The sequence below is a fragment of the Arabidopsis thaliana genome, chromosome 4, assembly GCF_000001735.4.
Source record: "Arabidopsis thaliana chromosome 4, partial sequence".
Taxonomy (NCBI): Eukaryota; Viridiplantae; Streptophyta; class Magnoliopsida; order Brassicales; family Brassicaceae; genus Arabidopsis; species Arabidopsis thaliana.
This window is the reverse complement of record NC_003075.7, coordinates 824,066-840,833: the sequence shown is the minus strand read 5'-3', so window position 1 is coordinate 840,833 and position 16,768 is coordinate 824,066. Positions and strand designations below refer to the sequence as shown.

The window sequence follows — 16,768 nt, the reverse complement described above, 5'->3', positions numbered from 1 at the left end:
ATAAGAGCATCGATCGTTGAGATTACCGAGAGAAGATTTTTGAGTTTTGAGATTTCAGATCCAATTTTTGACCATGGATTCTGAGGGAGTGTCACTGCCGTTGATCCACAAGCATCATATGTTGCCTTGGAATGATATGAGGAAAGGTGATTGTTGTAGACGTTTTGAAGCTATCAGTGATGGCTACTATTGCAAAACCTGCGATTTTTTCGTCCACAAGAGCTGTGGCGATAGGTCCTCCGAATATATCGAGCATCCATCTCACCCAAGTCACGCTCTTCAGCTTCTACGTAAACCAGGTCATACACGTAACTGTAACTTATGTGGCATCTCTATCAAGAGTCTATTCTATAATTGTGAGATCTGTAACTTCAACGTGCATATGTATTGTGCCAAGTATCCACCACCACAAGTTATTGACATTTCCGAGACGCATCACCACAAGCTCAACCTTTACAAGAAGCCGAATTATATCGACTGTGGGGATAAATGTGGGAAACTTTCTTATGAGTTTTCTTACAAATGTCAAGAATGTGATTTAGCATTCCATGTTGATTGCGCATGGCGCCCATCAGAGTCAAATCTCCCGTTAGAGGTAAACCATTTTTACCACTCCTTACACCCTCTTAAGCTCGTAAGAGGTAAATTACCGGACTATTCTGACAGAAAATGTCGTCTTTGCGGAAGATATATTGGTGATAGATTGTTTTATCACTGTTCTTCGTGTAACTTCACCTTGGATATGCGATGTGTTTTAAATCCACCACAACAATCTCTTCTGAATTTGAAAGCTCATGACCACCAACTCACCCTTCTCCCAAGGCTCGATTCTTTCACATGTAATGCTTGTGGGCTGAAGGGAGATCGAAGCCCTTATGTATGTTTTCAATGTGGTTTTATGATTCATCAAGACTGTCTTGACCTTCCACGCGTTATAAACATTAATCGGCATGATCACCGTGTTTCTCGAACATCTGTTCTTGGTGTTGTCAAGTCTGTATGTGGAGTTTGTCACCAGAAGGTGGATTGGACTTGTGGAGGCTTTTCTTGTCAGAGGTGTCATGGCTATGTCGTTCATTCTAAATGTGCTACTAGAAAAGATGTGTGGAATGGGAAAGAGCTTGAAGGAGTACCCGAAGAAACAGAAGATATACAACCATATGTGGTAATAGATGAAAACACAATACAACATTTCAGCCACAAAGAGCATTACCTACGACTCCATGTTAATGGTGTTCTTTGTGACGACAACAAGTGGTGCAGTGCATGCACCCATCCCATCTGTCTCCAGTCCTTTTACGGCTGTATGGATTGTGACTTCATTCTCCACCAAAACTGCGCTGGATTTCGTAGAATGAAATGGCATGTGCTACACAATGAACGTCTTACTCTTGTTATAAACGAAGCTGAACCCTTTAGGTGTTATGCTTGTGATAGATGGTCCAATGGTTTCAGATACCATCAAGGAAACATCACATTCGATGTTCGGTGCGGTTCAATTGCTGAGCCATTTCTTCATCCGAGTCATCCCGATCATCCCTTATATCACACTTTACCAGATGGAGGGATTAAGATTTGCAATGGCTGCAAAAATGGTTTCTATGATGTGCTAGGATGCATTGAAGATGATTGCAGATTTGCCATATGCTTCAAATGCGCAACTTTTCCACAAGTGGTAAAGCATAGAGTTGACGACCATCCTCTCTCACTATGCTATGGCGAAAAGGCTAGTGGTAAATATTGGTGTGATATTTGTGAAAAAGAAACCAATCCAGAGATATGGTTCTACACGTGTAAAGACTACCAGGCTAGTTTGCATATAGAGTGTGTGGTCGGAGCCCTTTCATTGCTCATGCCAAGAAGCACAATAAACCCTTGGGAAAAATCATATGAGGTGGTGCTCAATAATAGTGCATCTCGTCCATTTTGCAGCTATTGTGAGTTGCGTTGCATTTTTCCTATCATCTTGAAGAGACTTGGATCCTCCGATAACTACGTTTGCTCTTACTTTTGCGCTTTGTTTTGCATCTGAATCTAGATGTCTAGCGAGTGCAGGTTTCTTTTAGATTTCTTGTACCATTTATCTAAGAATCTTGCAATTTTAATTGGATATGATCGATCTGTTTCTAACGTGTTATGCCTTTCGTTTTCTACAAAATCTCACCTTGAAAATGAAGAGCACGATAGATCAGTCTTGTCTGTTCAAAAGGTATATTAAAAACTTATCTTTTAATCAGTGGAAAATGGTTGTTGTTTCTTCTGATATTGATTTCACTCTCAGTAGCATTTTTGTAGACTTTGAGAGGTTTCTTCAATTTACAAGTGTTTCGAGATTGTTAAGTTTTCAATATCGATACCTTTATTCCTTAACCAAACCAGTACTCACTAACACACCAAACACGAGAGAGACTAGCACATCACTAGCTCAGCTCTCAATACACCATACGAGAGAGACTAGCACATCACTAGCTCTGCTCTTAAGTCTCTCATACCATTCAACAACAAACAACATAAACCTCTCTAAACATTCAGAGCCATTATTTATACTCGAACTGAGTTTGTTCAAGATATTTTTAGATCCTAAAAATATCTTCTTCTTCAAGCAAGTTTCTTCTCACGTGCCTCCTCACTTGCACGTGTCTTCTTTTGCTTTCTCTCATTCACATTCTTCTTGATACATCAATCGTATCAGAGATGCTCGTGATTGATGAGATCTTTGGCCTTATCTAATTGAGAGCCTTTTTGTGAAAAGAGATAAGAGAAATGAGAAATGATATTGCTAGTGGAATAATCTGACTCTGGATGAGTATAAATAACTCAGTTGGAGCAATAAAGAGGAGACAAAGAACTACTAACAACACTAGTAAGTACTAAGCACTTTCGTTTACTTGGATCAAGAATACTTACACACAAGAACCTTGAGAGAAATGTTAATAGCTTTGGGGCAGTCCTTACAAAACTGGTTTCAGGTGAAAAAACATTGGGTTTTGACCAGCCACAGAGTGAAGAAAATTTGCTTATTCGCCTAAAATAAGCTCAGAAAGGAATATGAAGTTATTGATAAAAGGGTGGTGACTGGTGAATGCAGTGAATCACATGGAGATTCAGAAAGCAAACTGTGAGAAGATCTGAGGTGATTACTGTTTCTGGACAATGAGATTATAATCTATCCGGTACAAACCGGTTTTCGCTAAACAAAATCTAATGTGTAAACCACACTATCCAATAGCAGCCTTGTTGTATATGACTAATTCATTATGACACGAGTTTTTTTTTTTTTTTAATCCAGTTGTAATGTTAAGATGTTAGTAGAAGAAACTGAGGAAAACAGGGGAAATACCGAGATAATCTACATATATTTTCGTGGCAGACAAATTTTGGCCTGTATGTAGTAACAAATGATATTCGAGAATCTAGATGTTTATGTCTTGACATTATTGGAATCATAAAATAATTAACTATATGTTAACATAGATGTACAATAACAACATGATAAGCACTACTTCAATGACTACTTGTTTCATAAATCGAACAAGCACATGAGTCATGACTCACACGATAACAAATTAGACTTTTATTTGTTTACTGTTCCATGATTTAGACTTTAGTAAACATCACAAAAACAAAGATCCGAAGAGGTAATAGTTATGGTTTTTAGATGGAGTAAACAAACTTAGTCTCGTTCACACAAAGCACAAAAGCTTCAAGAACAATGGTGTACACAAACACAAACGTGCTAATGCTTGGGCTGCTAGAGAATCTATTGTTCTTTGCGGGGTAGAGCGGATTTTGGGTGCAAAACGAACAAATAAAAACTAAAATTCTATGTTTTTGTCCTTCCTCCACCCAAATCCGCCATATCTTTAGATCTATGTAAGATAAGTTTTATAAAAAATAAGACAAATACTGCTTAAATTTATCAAACCTAATATTCTCTTTATTCATTTTGGTAATAAGATCTTTTAGTTAAGAGCATAAAGATTAAGAAACTATGATTTAATACCTAACAAAAATTAATTCAACCATTGAAAACAAATACTGCAAAATTTAAATGGGCTTTGAGTACAACCAAGATCAATGATATCTCTTTCGACATGTGATCAATTATATCTTTGTCTACATGAGAGTTTCGATCAATTTGAGTGTTTTGCGATGTAACAGATGGATTGCTGCATATGATTTTCGTATTTGTTACTGATATTTCATAGATAAAAAGAAGATTATTTCCAAGCAAAAAAGTCACATAAAAATTTGACGGAAATGATGAATACGTTGAAGTACTTGACTAAGAAAACAGCGTATAACTTGCTTTATTGTTTTCTTTGTTACATAAACCATTAGTTGTATTTGTAGTCTTGTATATCTGATTCATATTAAAGGTTTTTAGATGTTAAATAAAAAAAAGAAACAAAGAGAGTAATCTTACGTAGATTTTGATAGCAATCAATATTAATTCCAAAGTTTAACGAATATGAAAACTGAAATTAAAAAAATTAATGGAGAAATGAAGCTCATTAATGGTACAGCTAAAAATTAAAATATTTTAGTACAAGTGGTTAGTGATTAGTTATATTGTCAGTTTGTCACTATTAGAAGTTAACAAATGATATTCGAGAATTTAGGGAGGTGTTATTAGTTTGTGATTTATATGAATTTTTACTGACTTGAAATGTTATAAAAAATCTTGTGTTATTCAATTAAGATTTTATAAGACTCGGTTAAAGTTTAGTGTTATTAGATTTTGATTTGTTAAAAGTATTATAAAATCTTAATTGAATAACACAAGATTCTTCGTAACATTTCAAGTCACTAAACCAATAACACCCCCTAAATCTCTTTCAAAGTCATAAACCAATAACACGTCCTAGATGTTTATGTCTTGACATTATTGGAATCATAAAATAATTAACTATAACTATATGTTAACATAGATGTACAATAACAACATGGTAAGCACTACTTCAATGACTACTTGATTCATAAATCGAACAAGCACATGACTCACACGGTAACCAATTAGACTTTTATTTGTTTACTGTTCCATGATCTAGACTTTAGTAAACATCACAAAAACAAAGATGCGAAGAGGTAATAGTTATGGTTTTTAGATGGAGTAAACAAACTTAGTCTCGGTCACACAAAGTCAAGAGCTTCAAGAACAATGGTGTACACAAACACAAACGTGCTAATGCTTGGGCTAGCTAGAAAATCTATTGTTCTTTGCGGGGTAGAGCGGGGTGAAGAACGAACAAATAAAAACTAAAATTATATGTTTTTGTCCTTCCTACACCCAAATCCGCTATATCTTTAGATCGTCTATGTTAAAGGGGTTTTATTAAATGAAACAAATACTGCTTAGATCAATCAAAGCTGTATCTATTTTGTTTTGTTTTGTCGTCTTATTACATCATCACTAGAAATATTTAATCTAATATGATAGTCACTCCCGCAACTCAAAACCACTACGAACGACTCTGCGTGCGGCATTCTATACCTCCGATAAACTTTGCACCATTGATCTACATTTTTTGGGAATCAAACCCTAGTATAAATGTATTAATGAACTCTTAGTTAACCATTGAACCAAATATTAATGAGATTTTTTAGTTAAAAGCAAAATTAAGAAACTATGATTTAATAGATAAAAAATAATAATTCAACCAATGAAAACAAGAAGGACATAATTTGAATAGTTATAATTATTAAACAAATATAAATTGAAATTGAAAAAAATCAAATAATTTAAAACGAACAAAAACTTTTAAAACTTCTTATAGTAAAAGAAAACAAAGGAAGTATATCTTATGGAGGTTTTCTATCAATATTAATTCCAAAATTTAAAGAACATCAAAAGTGAAATTGAAAAACTAATGGGGGAGATCAAGCTCATAAATGATGTACACCTAAAGAATTAAAAATTGACTATATTCTTACAAGTTATTAATGATTAAGTTATATTGTCAGTATGACAGTAAGTATCATACCCATAAAAATTATATTTATTGATAATGAAGAGTATACCAAGCAATTCAAAAGTCTAATATAATGATTAATGTTATTAAGCATTGTTGAGATTAACAAGAGAAGACTTTTGACTTTTGAGAGAGAAAGAAACACGAAAGAACCATAGCTTTGCGATTTCAGATCTAACCTTCTTCTTCTTCTTCTTCTTCTTCCAAATATCTTGTAGTATACGACCATGGCTTCTGAGGGAGTGTCACTACCGTTGATCCATGATCTGAAGAAAGGTGATTGCTCTGGACGCCTGAAATGTGTCGACCATGCTTGTGACTCTATCGTACACCCATTGCACCCCATTCACTCTCTTCGGCTTCTAACTAAACCAGGTCGTGACTGTGATTTATGTAAAAGGGAAATCAAAGGTCTAGGCTATCATTGTGAGACATGTGGATTTGACGTGGATTTATATTGTGCCATGTACCCACCGCCAGAGGTTATTGACATGTCCGAGACGCATCCCCACAAGCTCACCATCGTTAAGGAGCGGATCGAGTTCGATTGTGACGATAAATGTGGGAGGAATGTGAATTACATTTCCATGTGGATTGTGTATGGCACCCAACGGAGTTAAAACACCCTTTGGAGGTAAACCATCCTTACCATGCCTTACACCCTCTTAAGCTCTTAACTGCTAGATTTCCGGATTATTCTGATGGAAAATGTCGTCTTTGTGGAAGTAAGATTGATGATAGGTTGTTTTATCATTGTTCTTCTTGTAACTTCACCTTGGGTTTGTGTTGTGTTTTACGCCCACCACAACCGTCTCTTCTGAACTTGAAAGCTCATGATCACCAACTCACTCTTCTCCCAAGACTCGATTCTTTTACATGTAATGCTTGCGGGCTGAAGGGAGATCGAAGCCCTTACATATGTTTTCAATGTGGTTTCATGATCCATCAAGATTGTCTTGGCCCTCCACGCCTCATAAACATCAATCGGCATGATCACCGTGTTGTTCGCACTTCTGTTCTTGGTGTCGTGAACTCTGTATGTGGAGTATGTCGTCAGAAGGTGGACTGGACTTGTGGAGGTTTTTCTTGTCAGAGGTGCCCCGATTATGTCGCTCATTCGAAATGTGCTACCAGAGAAGATGTATGGAACGGAGAAGAACTCGAAGGAGTACCTGAAGAAATAGAAGATATAGAGCCATATGTGGTAATAGATGACAATACAATACAGCATTTCAGCCACAAAGAGCATTACCTAAGGCTCCACGATAATGGTCTTCTTTGTGACGACAACAAGCGGTGTAGGCCATGCACCCATCCCATCTGTCTCCAGTCCTTCTATGGTTGTATGGATTGTGACTTTATTCTCCACAAAAATTGCGCTGGATTTCTTAGAATGAAATGGCATGTGCTACACAATGAGCGTCTTACTTTAGTTACTACACGTGTAAAGACCACCGAGCTAGTTTACATACAATGTGTGTGCTCGGAAAATTTTTAGGGCTCATGCCAAAAAGCACATTAAGGCGTTGGAGCAGATCATATAAGGTTGTGCTCAATAATAGTGTATCTCGTCCATTTTGCAGCTGTTGTGAGTTGCGTTGCATTTTTCCTATCATCTTGAAGAGACTTGGAGCCTCACAAAAATACTGTTGCTCTCCTTATTGCGCTAATGCAATGAGTGTGAATTAAGATGTCTAGCGAGTGGGGTTTCCTTAAAGATTTCCTGTAACCATTTCTTTCACAAGTTCATTTCCATTATAAGTTGATTTCCTTAATGTATTATTTATCTAAGAATCTTGCAATTTTAGTTTGATACGATCTTGCTGTTTCAAATGCTTTCTGACATTCGTTTTCTACAAAATTTCACCTTGAAAATGAACAACACAATACTATCAGTCTTGCATTATCATGATTGTCAGCTTTTCGCTTCTTTCTCAACGTATTGTATAGTCTGTTTCAGGATCATTAGAAATAGTAAGAAAGTAAACCATTGTTGCAAGAAATCTTGGCAATGGCGTCTTCAAACAATTGTTGTTTCAGATTACTAACATAAAAACAGGGACTTCAGTTTTTATTAGGAACAGAGTTCCGATGTCTGAGAACCAGGACAGATGTTTTCTGCATAATTCATTTACAGTTAAAAACACATCTTGATTGATTCAACATGAAACCAAACACAGACTCCATTCATTATTATTCGCAGAATCTAGAGACCGAAATGAAAATGTTTTATCAACATGTACACACGTTTTAAGGCAAGCCAAGATTTGTGTCTTTCTTTTGAAAAGAAAAAAAAAAGAAATTAGATCTAAGAAACTTGCAATTTTAATTTGATATGATCAGCTGTTTCAAACAATTATGCCTTGTCTTTGGAATGAAGGATCTTTACTTACGCCGTTGTATTGAACATAATGCCAACTACTGGTTATTGCGCTATGTAATGCATATGAATCAAGATGTCCAGAGAGTGGGCTTTTCTTTTAGATTTCTTGTACCATTTCTTTTACATGTTCATTTCCATTATAATAAGTTGATTTCCTTCATGTATTATTTATCTATGAATGTTGCAATTTTGACTTTGACGATCTAGCTGTTTCAAACGTTAATATGAATATTAATTCCAAGATCTAGTGAATTAAAAAATAATTGAGATATCCAGCTCATAAAAAAATAGTTCAGAGTTTAAAAATGGATCCGAATCCAATGTTTTTAGATTTCTTTCATTTTCATTTTTTATATAAATAGTGCTAATTGATACGACTAAAGAATTAAAAATTGACTATTTTAAACTAGTGGTTCATTTTAATAAAATAATACTAATGATTGATATTGTAAAACTATTTTTCCGTTTACTTTTAAATAAGGTTTTGTGCTAACTCATCCATTTTGCAACTTTATTTTCTACCTCCAATAAATGCAGATTATTTTTATGAAGTCTAAAATAATACAAAATATGATCTTTATATATATATATATATTGTAAACGTTTTTACGGTTATATACATTAGATTTTTAAAATTTTGAAGGTAAAGTTAAATTCTTCTTCGCGAAAGTTTTAATTTAACATATTATTATCGATATTTTACAAAATTGTTGGTAACAAAAAAAAAGGCAAAAGAGGGTTATAATGCATATTATTTTATATTGTTAATGATTAATCTGTATTTGATGGAGGTAGAGGTTGAAGTTGCAAAAATGGATGAGGTATAGTGGTTTTTGCACAAAACCCTTAAAATACTTTAAAGATAATAATTTATTTTTTTGTATATCTAAGTTAAGTAATTGTAAATAAATATTAAACATTGTAACTAAAAATAAATAAATAAACATAATAAATAGAATGAATCATTTACTTGAGAGTTAGAAGATACATCAAAATGATAATCATAGAAAAAAACACCAAAACGATTGTTTATAAAATTAATTCAGTTGATGTAAATTATTAATTATTATAACTAACAAAATGCATGAAAAAACCGGCACGGTGCGGGTTTTGGGCCTAATTATTTTTTATTGTTAATGAAAGACCAATAAAACCAAAAGTCTAATAAAAAAATAATTTTGTAAGGGCATCGTTGAGGATTTGAGATTAACGCAGAGAAGACTTTTGAGAGAGAAAGGAGCTTAGCTTTGAGATTTCAGATCCAATCTTCTTTTTCATAAGAGCATCGTTGAAATTAAAGAGAGAAGACTTTTGAGAGAGAGAGAGAAACGTGAAAGAAACTTAGCTTTGAGATTTCATATCCAACTTCTTCTTCTTCAAAATCTCTTAGTAAACGACCATGGATTCTAAGGGAGTGTTAATGCCGTTGATCCACGAGCATCTTATGATGCCTTGGAAAAATCTGAAAAGAGGTCCTTGCTGTGGTTGCTGTGGACGCTTTGAAGCTATCAGTGATGGATACTACTGCAAAACCTGCGATTTTTTCGTCCGAAAAAATTGTGCTGACGAGCCCTCCGAATATATCAAGCATCCATCTCACCCCAAGCACACTCTTCAGCTGCTAAGACCTGAAAGACCTACTAATTTCTGCAATTTGTGTGGAAGGATGTGCCCAATATTCTATCGTTGTGATCTATGTGACTTCGACATGGATTTATACTGCTCAAAGTATCCACCACCAGAGGTTATTGACATTTCCAAGACGCATCACCACAGGCTTACCCTTCTCAAGAAGTGGATCAAGCAATGTATATGTGCTAAATGTTGCAAGATTATTGGTAATGAGTTTCCTTACAATTGTCATGAATGTGATTTATCCTTTCATGTGGATTGCGTATGGTATCCGCCCGAACTAGAACTCCGTTTAGAGGTAAACCATTCTTACCACTCTTTACACCCTCTTAAACTCTACGCAAAGGGTCAGTTACCGGATTATTCTGATGGGAAATGTCGTCTTTGCGCAAGAAAGATTGATGAAACATTTTTTTTCCATTGTTCTCCGTGTAACTTTACCTTGGACAAGGTTTGTGTTTTGCGCCCACCACAACAATCTCTTCTGAATTTGAAAGCTCATGATCACCAACTCACCCTTCTCCCAAAACTCGATTCTTTTACATGCAATGCTTGCGGGCTGAAGGGAGATCGTAGCCCTTACGTATGTTTTCAATGTGGTTTCATGATCCATCAAGACTGTCTTGGCCTTCCACGCCTCATCAACATTAACCGGCATGATCACCGTGTTTCTCGAACTTCTGTTCTTGGTGTTGTGAATTCTGTATGTGGAGTTTGTCGCAAAAAGGTGGACTGGTCTTATGGAGGTTTTTCTTGTCAGAGGTGTCATGGCTATGTTGTTCATTCAAAATGTGCTACTAGAAAAGATGTGTGGAATGGGAAAGAACTTGAAGGATTACCCGAAGAAACAGAAGATATAGAGCCATATGTGGTGATAGATGAAAACACAATACAACATTTTAGTCACAAAGAGCATTACCTAAGACTCAACGTTAATGGTGTTCTATGTGATGACAACAAGCGGTGCAAGGCATGCACCCATCCCATCTGTCTCCAGTCTTTCTACGGCTGTATGGATTGTAACTTCATTCTCCACCAAAACTGCGCTGGATTTCTTAGAATGAAATGGCATGTGCTACACAATGAACGTCTTACGTTGGTTACAAACAAGGATGAAGGCTTTAGGTGTTATGCTTGTGATAGATTGTCCAATGGTTTCAAGTACCAGCATGGGAATAAGGCATTCGATGTTCGGTGCATTTCAATTTCTGAGCCACATATCCATCCAAGTCATCCTAATCATCCCTTATATTACTTTCCATCAGACGAAGTACAATGGTGCACTGGTTGCAACATGGAGCAGGACTTTGTGCTTAGTTGCATTGAAGATAATTGTGGATTTTTATTATGCTTTGGATGCGCCACTTTACCACAAATGGTAAAGCATAGAGTTCATGATCATCCTCTCTCACTATGCTATGGCGAAAAGGCAAGTGGTAAATATTGGTGTGACATTTGTGAAAAAGAAACAAATCCACATACATGGTTCTATACGTGTAAAGATCATCAGGCTAGTTTGCATACAAAGTGTGTGCTTGGAGACCTTTCAAGTCTCATGCGAAGAAGCACAATAAAAATTGAGGGCACTTCATATGAGGTGGTGCTCAATAATAGTATATCTCGTCCATTTTGCAGCTGGTGTAAGATGCATTGTATTTTTCCTATCATCTTGAAGACACTTGGAGCCACGAATGAATACTCCTGCTCTCTTGAATGTGCAGAGTGTAGATATACAGACCGTTAAAGCCCAAAATGAAGCAAGATGTTTAGCGAGTCGAGGTTTTTCTTGTAATGTTATTTTTTTTCTTTCTTACGAGTTCATTTCCTTTATAAGTTGATTTCCTTAATGTATTAAATATCTAAGAATTTTCTGGCACCAAACTCCATATACAATGTGTGTGTTGTAACATATATCATATGAGGTGGTGCTCAATAATAGTTTATCTCGTCCATTTTGCATCTGGTGTGAGTTGCGTTGCATTTTTCCTATCATCTTGAAGATACTTGGACCCTCGGATGTTTAGCGAGTAGGCTTTTCTTTTAGATTTCTTGTACCATTTCTTTTACAAATTCATTTCCATTCTAAGAAGTTGATTTAATGGTACTTATGGCATGTATTAGTTATCTAAGAATCTTGGAATTTTAATTTGATATGATCAGCTGTTTCAAACGTGTTATGCCTTGTCTTTGGAATGAAGGATCTTACTTACGCCGTTGTATAGAACATTCTGCCATGCTACTGGTTATGGAGGTACCATTGAACGCTAATGTTTCAGATGGGATGCCATAGAAATTCACCCAACTGATCAAAGAGAACTTCTTAACTCAAGAATGTTGTGTCATCATCATTCCCACCAGTACTAAGATTGACATTTTTTGAAGAGCAAACTATAACCATGATAGACATTCAAGAAGATTCCCTAAGCATAATGTCAATGTGCATTCTGTTTCAGATCATTAGTAATAAAGTAAACCCTTGTTGCAAGAAGTCTTGGGCAATGGCGTCTTCAAAGCATACACATGACTGTTTCTTTCAGATCATCTGGTATTCAGAAACTACAATGCTTTGAAGACGCCATTGTAGCAAGTTCTGTGTGTAGACGAAGTAGCACGTTGTCGTCCACGTAACCAATCCCTTCACCAGAAAACAAAACAAAAAGAAACAGAGTATTCATGTGTATGTTTTTGTTTGAATATGTCTGTATAAACACTTATTACCTGGCCAAAGATCTCTATGTTTGCTTCTGGATATATAGTACCACAGATGGAAGAATCTGTTAAGCCAGGTTATGACAATCTTTAGACTGACTTCTGATAAAAAACAAAGAGATGGTTGTTGAAGCGCGCAGTTTACTTACTGCATTATGAAGATTTCGGCTAAAGGACAGGCGACACCAAGGAGAGTGGCAATGGTGAAGCCAATCCAAGTTTATCCAAAGAGAACCAAATAAATTCTGCTAAGGCAAATAGAATGTAAGCTTCTATGTTGTCTGAAACTCCAGCTTTGTAGATTTCAGAACTTAGCTCTAAGAACAACACCAGTGCTCTGTTTCATTCACCAAACCATATAGAGTTTCACTTCCACTGTCCCCAAAATAGTTATACTTCTACACAACAATACATACTCACAAGAGCGAAATTATGGTTTTGTCACAGGTTGCAACGTGGAGGCTTTATAGAGGTTCTATCATCCAAGAGGAGTTGTAGTAAACATACTGTACAGTAAAATAAGCCAAGCAAGAACGGGACCTGAAAAAACACACCTTACAAGATCAAAAACAGAATGTTTTTATGAAGGATTCTTAAAGTTGTGGATTTTAATCTTACCCAGATGTTTGTATGAAGAGGACCGATTTGAAAAGCTCCGTTTTGGTAAACAACGAGATCAACACGTGAGTCAGTGGAGACCATCGAGAAGAGGACCCACGAAGAAGCCTGAACCAAAAAGCGAGAGGTTTACTGGGACGATCCATGATTTTCCGGTGCCAGTTTTGCTCTGCCTCCTCTGGCTCAAGCAGACGATTTTTCAAACCGGTGACCGGTTTTGCCCATTTTGTTTTAATGGTCTTATGAGAGTCGTTGAAGGAGGAGATATCGCTAAGACTAACATCTTCCAACCAATATCATCCATACAAAAAAAAATGAAGGACCTGTTTAAATAAACAAACCGAATTGAACTGACTCTAACCGAAATGAAATTTCTCAAACCGAAACATAACCAAAACTAAACCGATATCTCAGAAGGTACATGAATGCCTTGGTATAAGAAAACGAGTGGGAGTTTTCTTATTGAGATTTTCTATCAATATTAATTCCAAAATTTAACGTACATCAAAAGTGAAGTTGAAAAAATAATGGGGGAGATGAAGCTCATAAATGGATCATGCCGATTGGTATACATCTAAAGAATTAAAAATTGACTATTTATTACAAGTGGTTAATGATGATTAGTTATATTGTCACTATCATAAAACTATATTCATTGTTAATGAAAGACCAAACAATTCAAAAGTTTAATATAATGATTAATATTACAAGAGCATCGTTGAGATTATCGAGAGAAGACTTTTGAGTTTTGAGAGAGAAAGAAACGTGAAAGGAGCATAGCTTTGCGATTTCAGATCCAACCTCTTATTCTTCCAAATCTCGTAGTATACGACCATGGATTCTAAGGGAGTGGTGTCACTACCGTTGATCCATAACCATCAAATGATGCCTTGGAATGACCTGAGGAAAGGTGATTGTTGTGGTCACTTTGAAGCTATCAGCGATGGCTACTATTGCAAAAGATGTGATTTTTTCGTCCACAAGACATGTGGTGACGGTGTCTCCGAATATATCGAGCATCCATCTCACCCCAATCACACTCTTGAGCTTTGTAGTAACTTACGTTTTCACTGTGATTTATGTGGAAGGCGCACCAATTACCTATCCTATTATTGTGAGATCTGTGGCTTTATCGTGGATCTACACTGTGCCATGTACCCACCGCCAGAGTTTATTGAAAATTCCGAGAGGCATCACCACAAGCTCACCCTTCTCAAGGAGCGGATCGCGGCGTTCGATTGTGATGCTAAATGTGGAAAGATTAGTGGTAATGAATTTGCTTACAAATGTCAAGAGTGTGATTTAACCTTCCATGTGGATTGCGTATGGCATCCGTCAGAGGTATATCACCCTTTAGAGGTAAACCACTCTTACCACCCCTCGCACCCTCTTAAGCTCCACACAGGTCAACGACCGGACTATTCTGATGGAGCATGTCGTCTTTGCGCAAGAAAGATTGATGATAGATATTTTTATCATTGTTCTTCTTGCAACTTCACCTTGGATATGCGTTGTGTTCTACATCCACCACAACAATCTCTTCTGAATTTGAAAGCTCATGATCACCAACTCACCCTTCTCCCAAGACTTGATTCTTTTACATGTAATGCTTGCGGGCTGAAGGGAGATCGAAGCCCTTACGTGTGTTTTCAATGTGGTTTCATGATCCATCAAGACTGTCTTTCCCTTCCACGCCTCATAAACATTAATCGGCATGATCACCGTGTTTCGCGAACTTCTGTTCTTGGTGTTGTGAATTCTGTGTGTGAAGTTTGTCACCGGAAGGTGGATTGGACTTGTGGAGGTTTTTCTTGTCAGAGGTGCTCCGGCTACGTCGTTCATTCAAAATGTGCTACCAACAAAGATGTGTGGAACGGGAAAGAACTCGAAGGAGTACCTGAAGAAACAGAAGATATCAAACCATTTGTGGTAATAGACAACAACACAATACAACATTTCAGCCACAAAAAACATTACCTAAGACTCCACGTTAATGGTGTTCTTTGTGACGACAAGAAGCGGTGCAGAGCATGCACTCATCCCATATGTCTCCAATCTTTCTACGGCTGTATGGATTGTGACTTCATTCTCCACCAAAACTGCGCTGGATTTCCTAGAAAGAGATGGCATGTGCTACACAATGAACGTCTTACTCTAGTTTCATACGAGTATGATTTCTTTCAGTGTCAAGCTTGTAATAGATTTTCCAATGGTTTCAGTTACCAGTATTCGGGCATTACATTCGATGTTGGGTGCGGTTCAATCTCTGAGCCGTTTGTCCATCCAAGTCATCCCGATCATCCCTTATATTACACTTTACTAGATGAAGAGACTAAGAGTAGTTGCAATGGCTGCAATAAGAGTTCTTATTCTGTGCTAAGGTGCATTGAAGACGATTGCAGATTTGCCATATGCTTCAAATGCGCCACTTTTCCACAAGTGGTAAAGCATAGAGTTGACGATCATCCTCTCTCACTATGCTTTGACAAAGAGGCTAGTGGTAAATACTGGTGTGACATTTGTGAAAAAGAAACCAATCCAGAGACATGGTTCTACACATGTAAAGATTACCGGGCTAGTTTGCATATAAAGTGTGTGCTCGGAGACTTTTCATGGCTCATGCCAGGAAGCACGATAGATCTTAGCGAATTATCTAAGGTGGTACTCAATAATAGTATATCGCGTCCATTTTGCAGCGGGTGTAAGATGCATTGCATTTTTCCTATCATCTTGAAGATAGTTGGAACCTCAGATAAGTACTTTTGCTCTATTGAATGCGCCTTTGGATAGATGTCAAGCGAGTGGGGTGAAGGTATACCCTTAAAGCCCAAAATGTCTAGGGAGTGGGGGTTTCTTTTAGATATCTTGTACCATTTCTTCTACAAGTTCATTTCCATTATAAGTTGATTTCGTTGATGTATTATTTATATAAGAATCTTGCAATTTTAATTTGATATGATCCAGCTATTTCAAACGTGTTATGCCTTTCGTTTCTACAAAATCTCACATTAAAAATGAAGAACACAATACTATCAGTCTTGTCTGCTTTTACATTTAGATCTTATGACCAAAAGCGTCTTCATTAAATCTAGATATATGCATATAAATCTAGATAGATTAGGTTATATTGTGCTTCCATTAGAAGCAATTCTCCTTTACACTGGAAAACGGTTGTTGTCTTTTCAAATATTGGTTTCAGTAACATTCTTATAGACTTTAAGAAGTTTCTTCAATTTACAAGTGTTTCCAGAGGCTCTTGAGTTATGAGACATTTGGCCTTGTCAAAAGAGAGAAGAAAAATGAGAAATGATGTTGCTAGAGGAGCAGACAAAGAACTACTAACAAACAACACTAGTAGTACTAGGCACTTTTGGTTACTTGAAATCATTATGAAACAAAGTAAAAGAAGTATCGTTGTCGCAAGAAGTCTTGGACAACGGCGTCTTCAAAGCAT

General features: G+C 36.5%; 5 protein-coding genes and 1 long non-coding RNA gene across 9 annotated transcripts; 4 read left to right on the top strand and 2 right to left on the bottom strand.

Annotated features, from left to right (window-relative positions):
* Nucleotides 1-8: 8 nt before the first annotated feature.
* AT4G01930 (Cysteine/Histidine-rich C1 domain family protein) lies at nt 9-2,157 on the top strand. The gene has a single exon (NM_116424.2). The coding sequence runs from the start codon at nt 74-76 to the stop codon at nt 2,030-2,032; it is 1,959 nt and encodes a 652-aa protein (NP_192102.1). The 5' UTR covers nt 9-73; the 3' UTR covers nt 2,033-2,157.
* Nucleotides 2,158-2,673: 516 nt separating this feature from the next.
* Nucleotides 2,674-3,168, bottom strand: AT4G04015. The gene has a single exon (NR_141769.1). It is a non-coding gene; the product is annotated as an other RNA (long non-coding RNA).
* Nucleotides 3,169-6,493: 3,325 nt separating this feature from the next.
* On the top strand, nt 6,494-7,771 carry AT4G01925 (Cysteine/Histidine-rich C1 domain family protein). Its single transcript, NM_148192.3, has 2 exons — nt 6,494-7,268; nt 7,556-7,771. The coding sequence occupies exons 1-2, from the start codon at nt 6,532-6,534 to the stop codon at nt 7,659-7,661; spliced, it is 843 nt and encodes a 280-aa protein (NP_680558.2). The 5' UTR covers nt 6,494-6,531; the 3' UTR covers nt 7,662-7,771.
* A 1,774-nt stretch (nt 7,772-9,545) lies between these two features.
* On the top strand, nt 9,546-12,008 carry AT4G01920 (Cysteine/Histidine-rich C1 domain family protein). Its single transcript, NM_116423.4, has one exon. It carries the CDS (start codon nt 9,755-9,757, stop codon nt 11,729-11,731), a length of 1,977 nt encoding a protein of 658 aa, NP_192101.1. The 5' UTR covers nt 9,546-9,754; the 3' UTR covers nt 11,732-12,008.
* A 1-nt stretch (nt 12,009) lies between these two features.
* Nucleotides 12,010-13,618, bottom strand: AT4G01915 (uncharacterized protein). Of its 4 annotated transcripts, none has more exons than NM_202767.2 (4): nt 13,315-13,618; nt 12,846-13,236; nt 12,706-12,761; nt 12,010-12,622 (listed from the first exon to the last, which is right to left on the bottom strand). In NM_202767.2, exons 1-2 carry the CDS (start codon nt 13,458-13,460, stop codon nt 13,161-13,163), a joined length of 222 nt encoding a protein of 73 aa, NP_974496.1. In that variant the 5' UTR covers nt 13,461-13,618; the 3' UTR covers nt 12,010-12,622; nt 12,706-12,761; nt 12,846-13,160. The 4 variants fall into 4 exon arrangements, with proteins under 4 accessions (NP_974496.1, NP_001328870.1, NP_974497.1 ...); NM_001340346.1 differs by having other exon boundaries at nt 12,010-12,761; nt 12,846-13,033; nt 13,117-13,236; NM_202769.1 differs by having other exon boundaries at nt 12,227-12,622; nt 13,204-13,236; nt 13,315-13,597.
* A 358-nt stretch (nt 13,619-13,976) lies between these two features.
* Nucleotides 13,977-16,279, top strand: AT4G01910 (Cysteine/Histidine-rich C1 domain family protein). The gene has a single exon (NM_116422.3). It carries the CDS (start codon nt 14,149-14,151, stop codon nt 16,102-16,104), a length of 1,956 nt encoding a protein of 651 aa, NP_192100.1. The 5' UTR covers nt 13,977-14,148; the 3' UTR covers nt 16,105-16,279.
* Nucleotides 16,280-16,768: the final 489 nt, after the last annotated feature.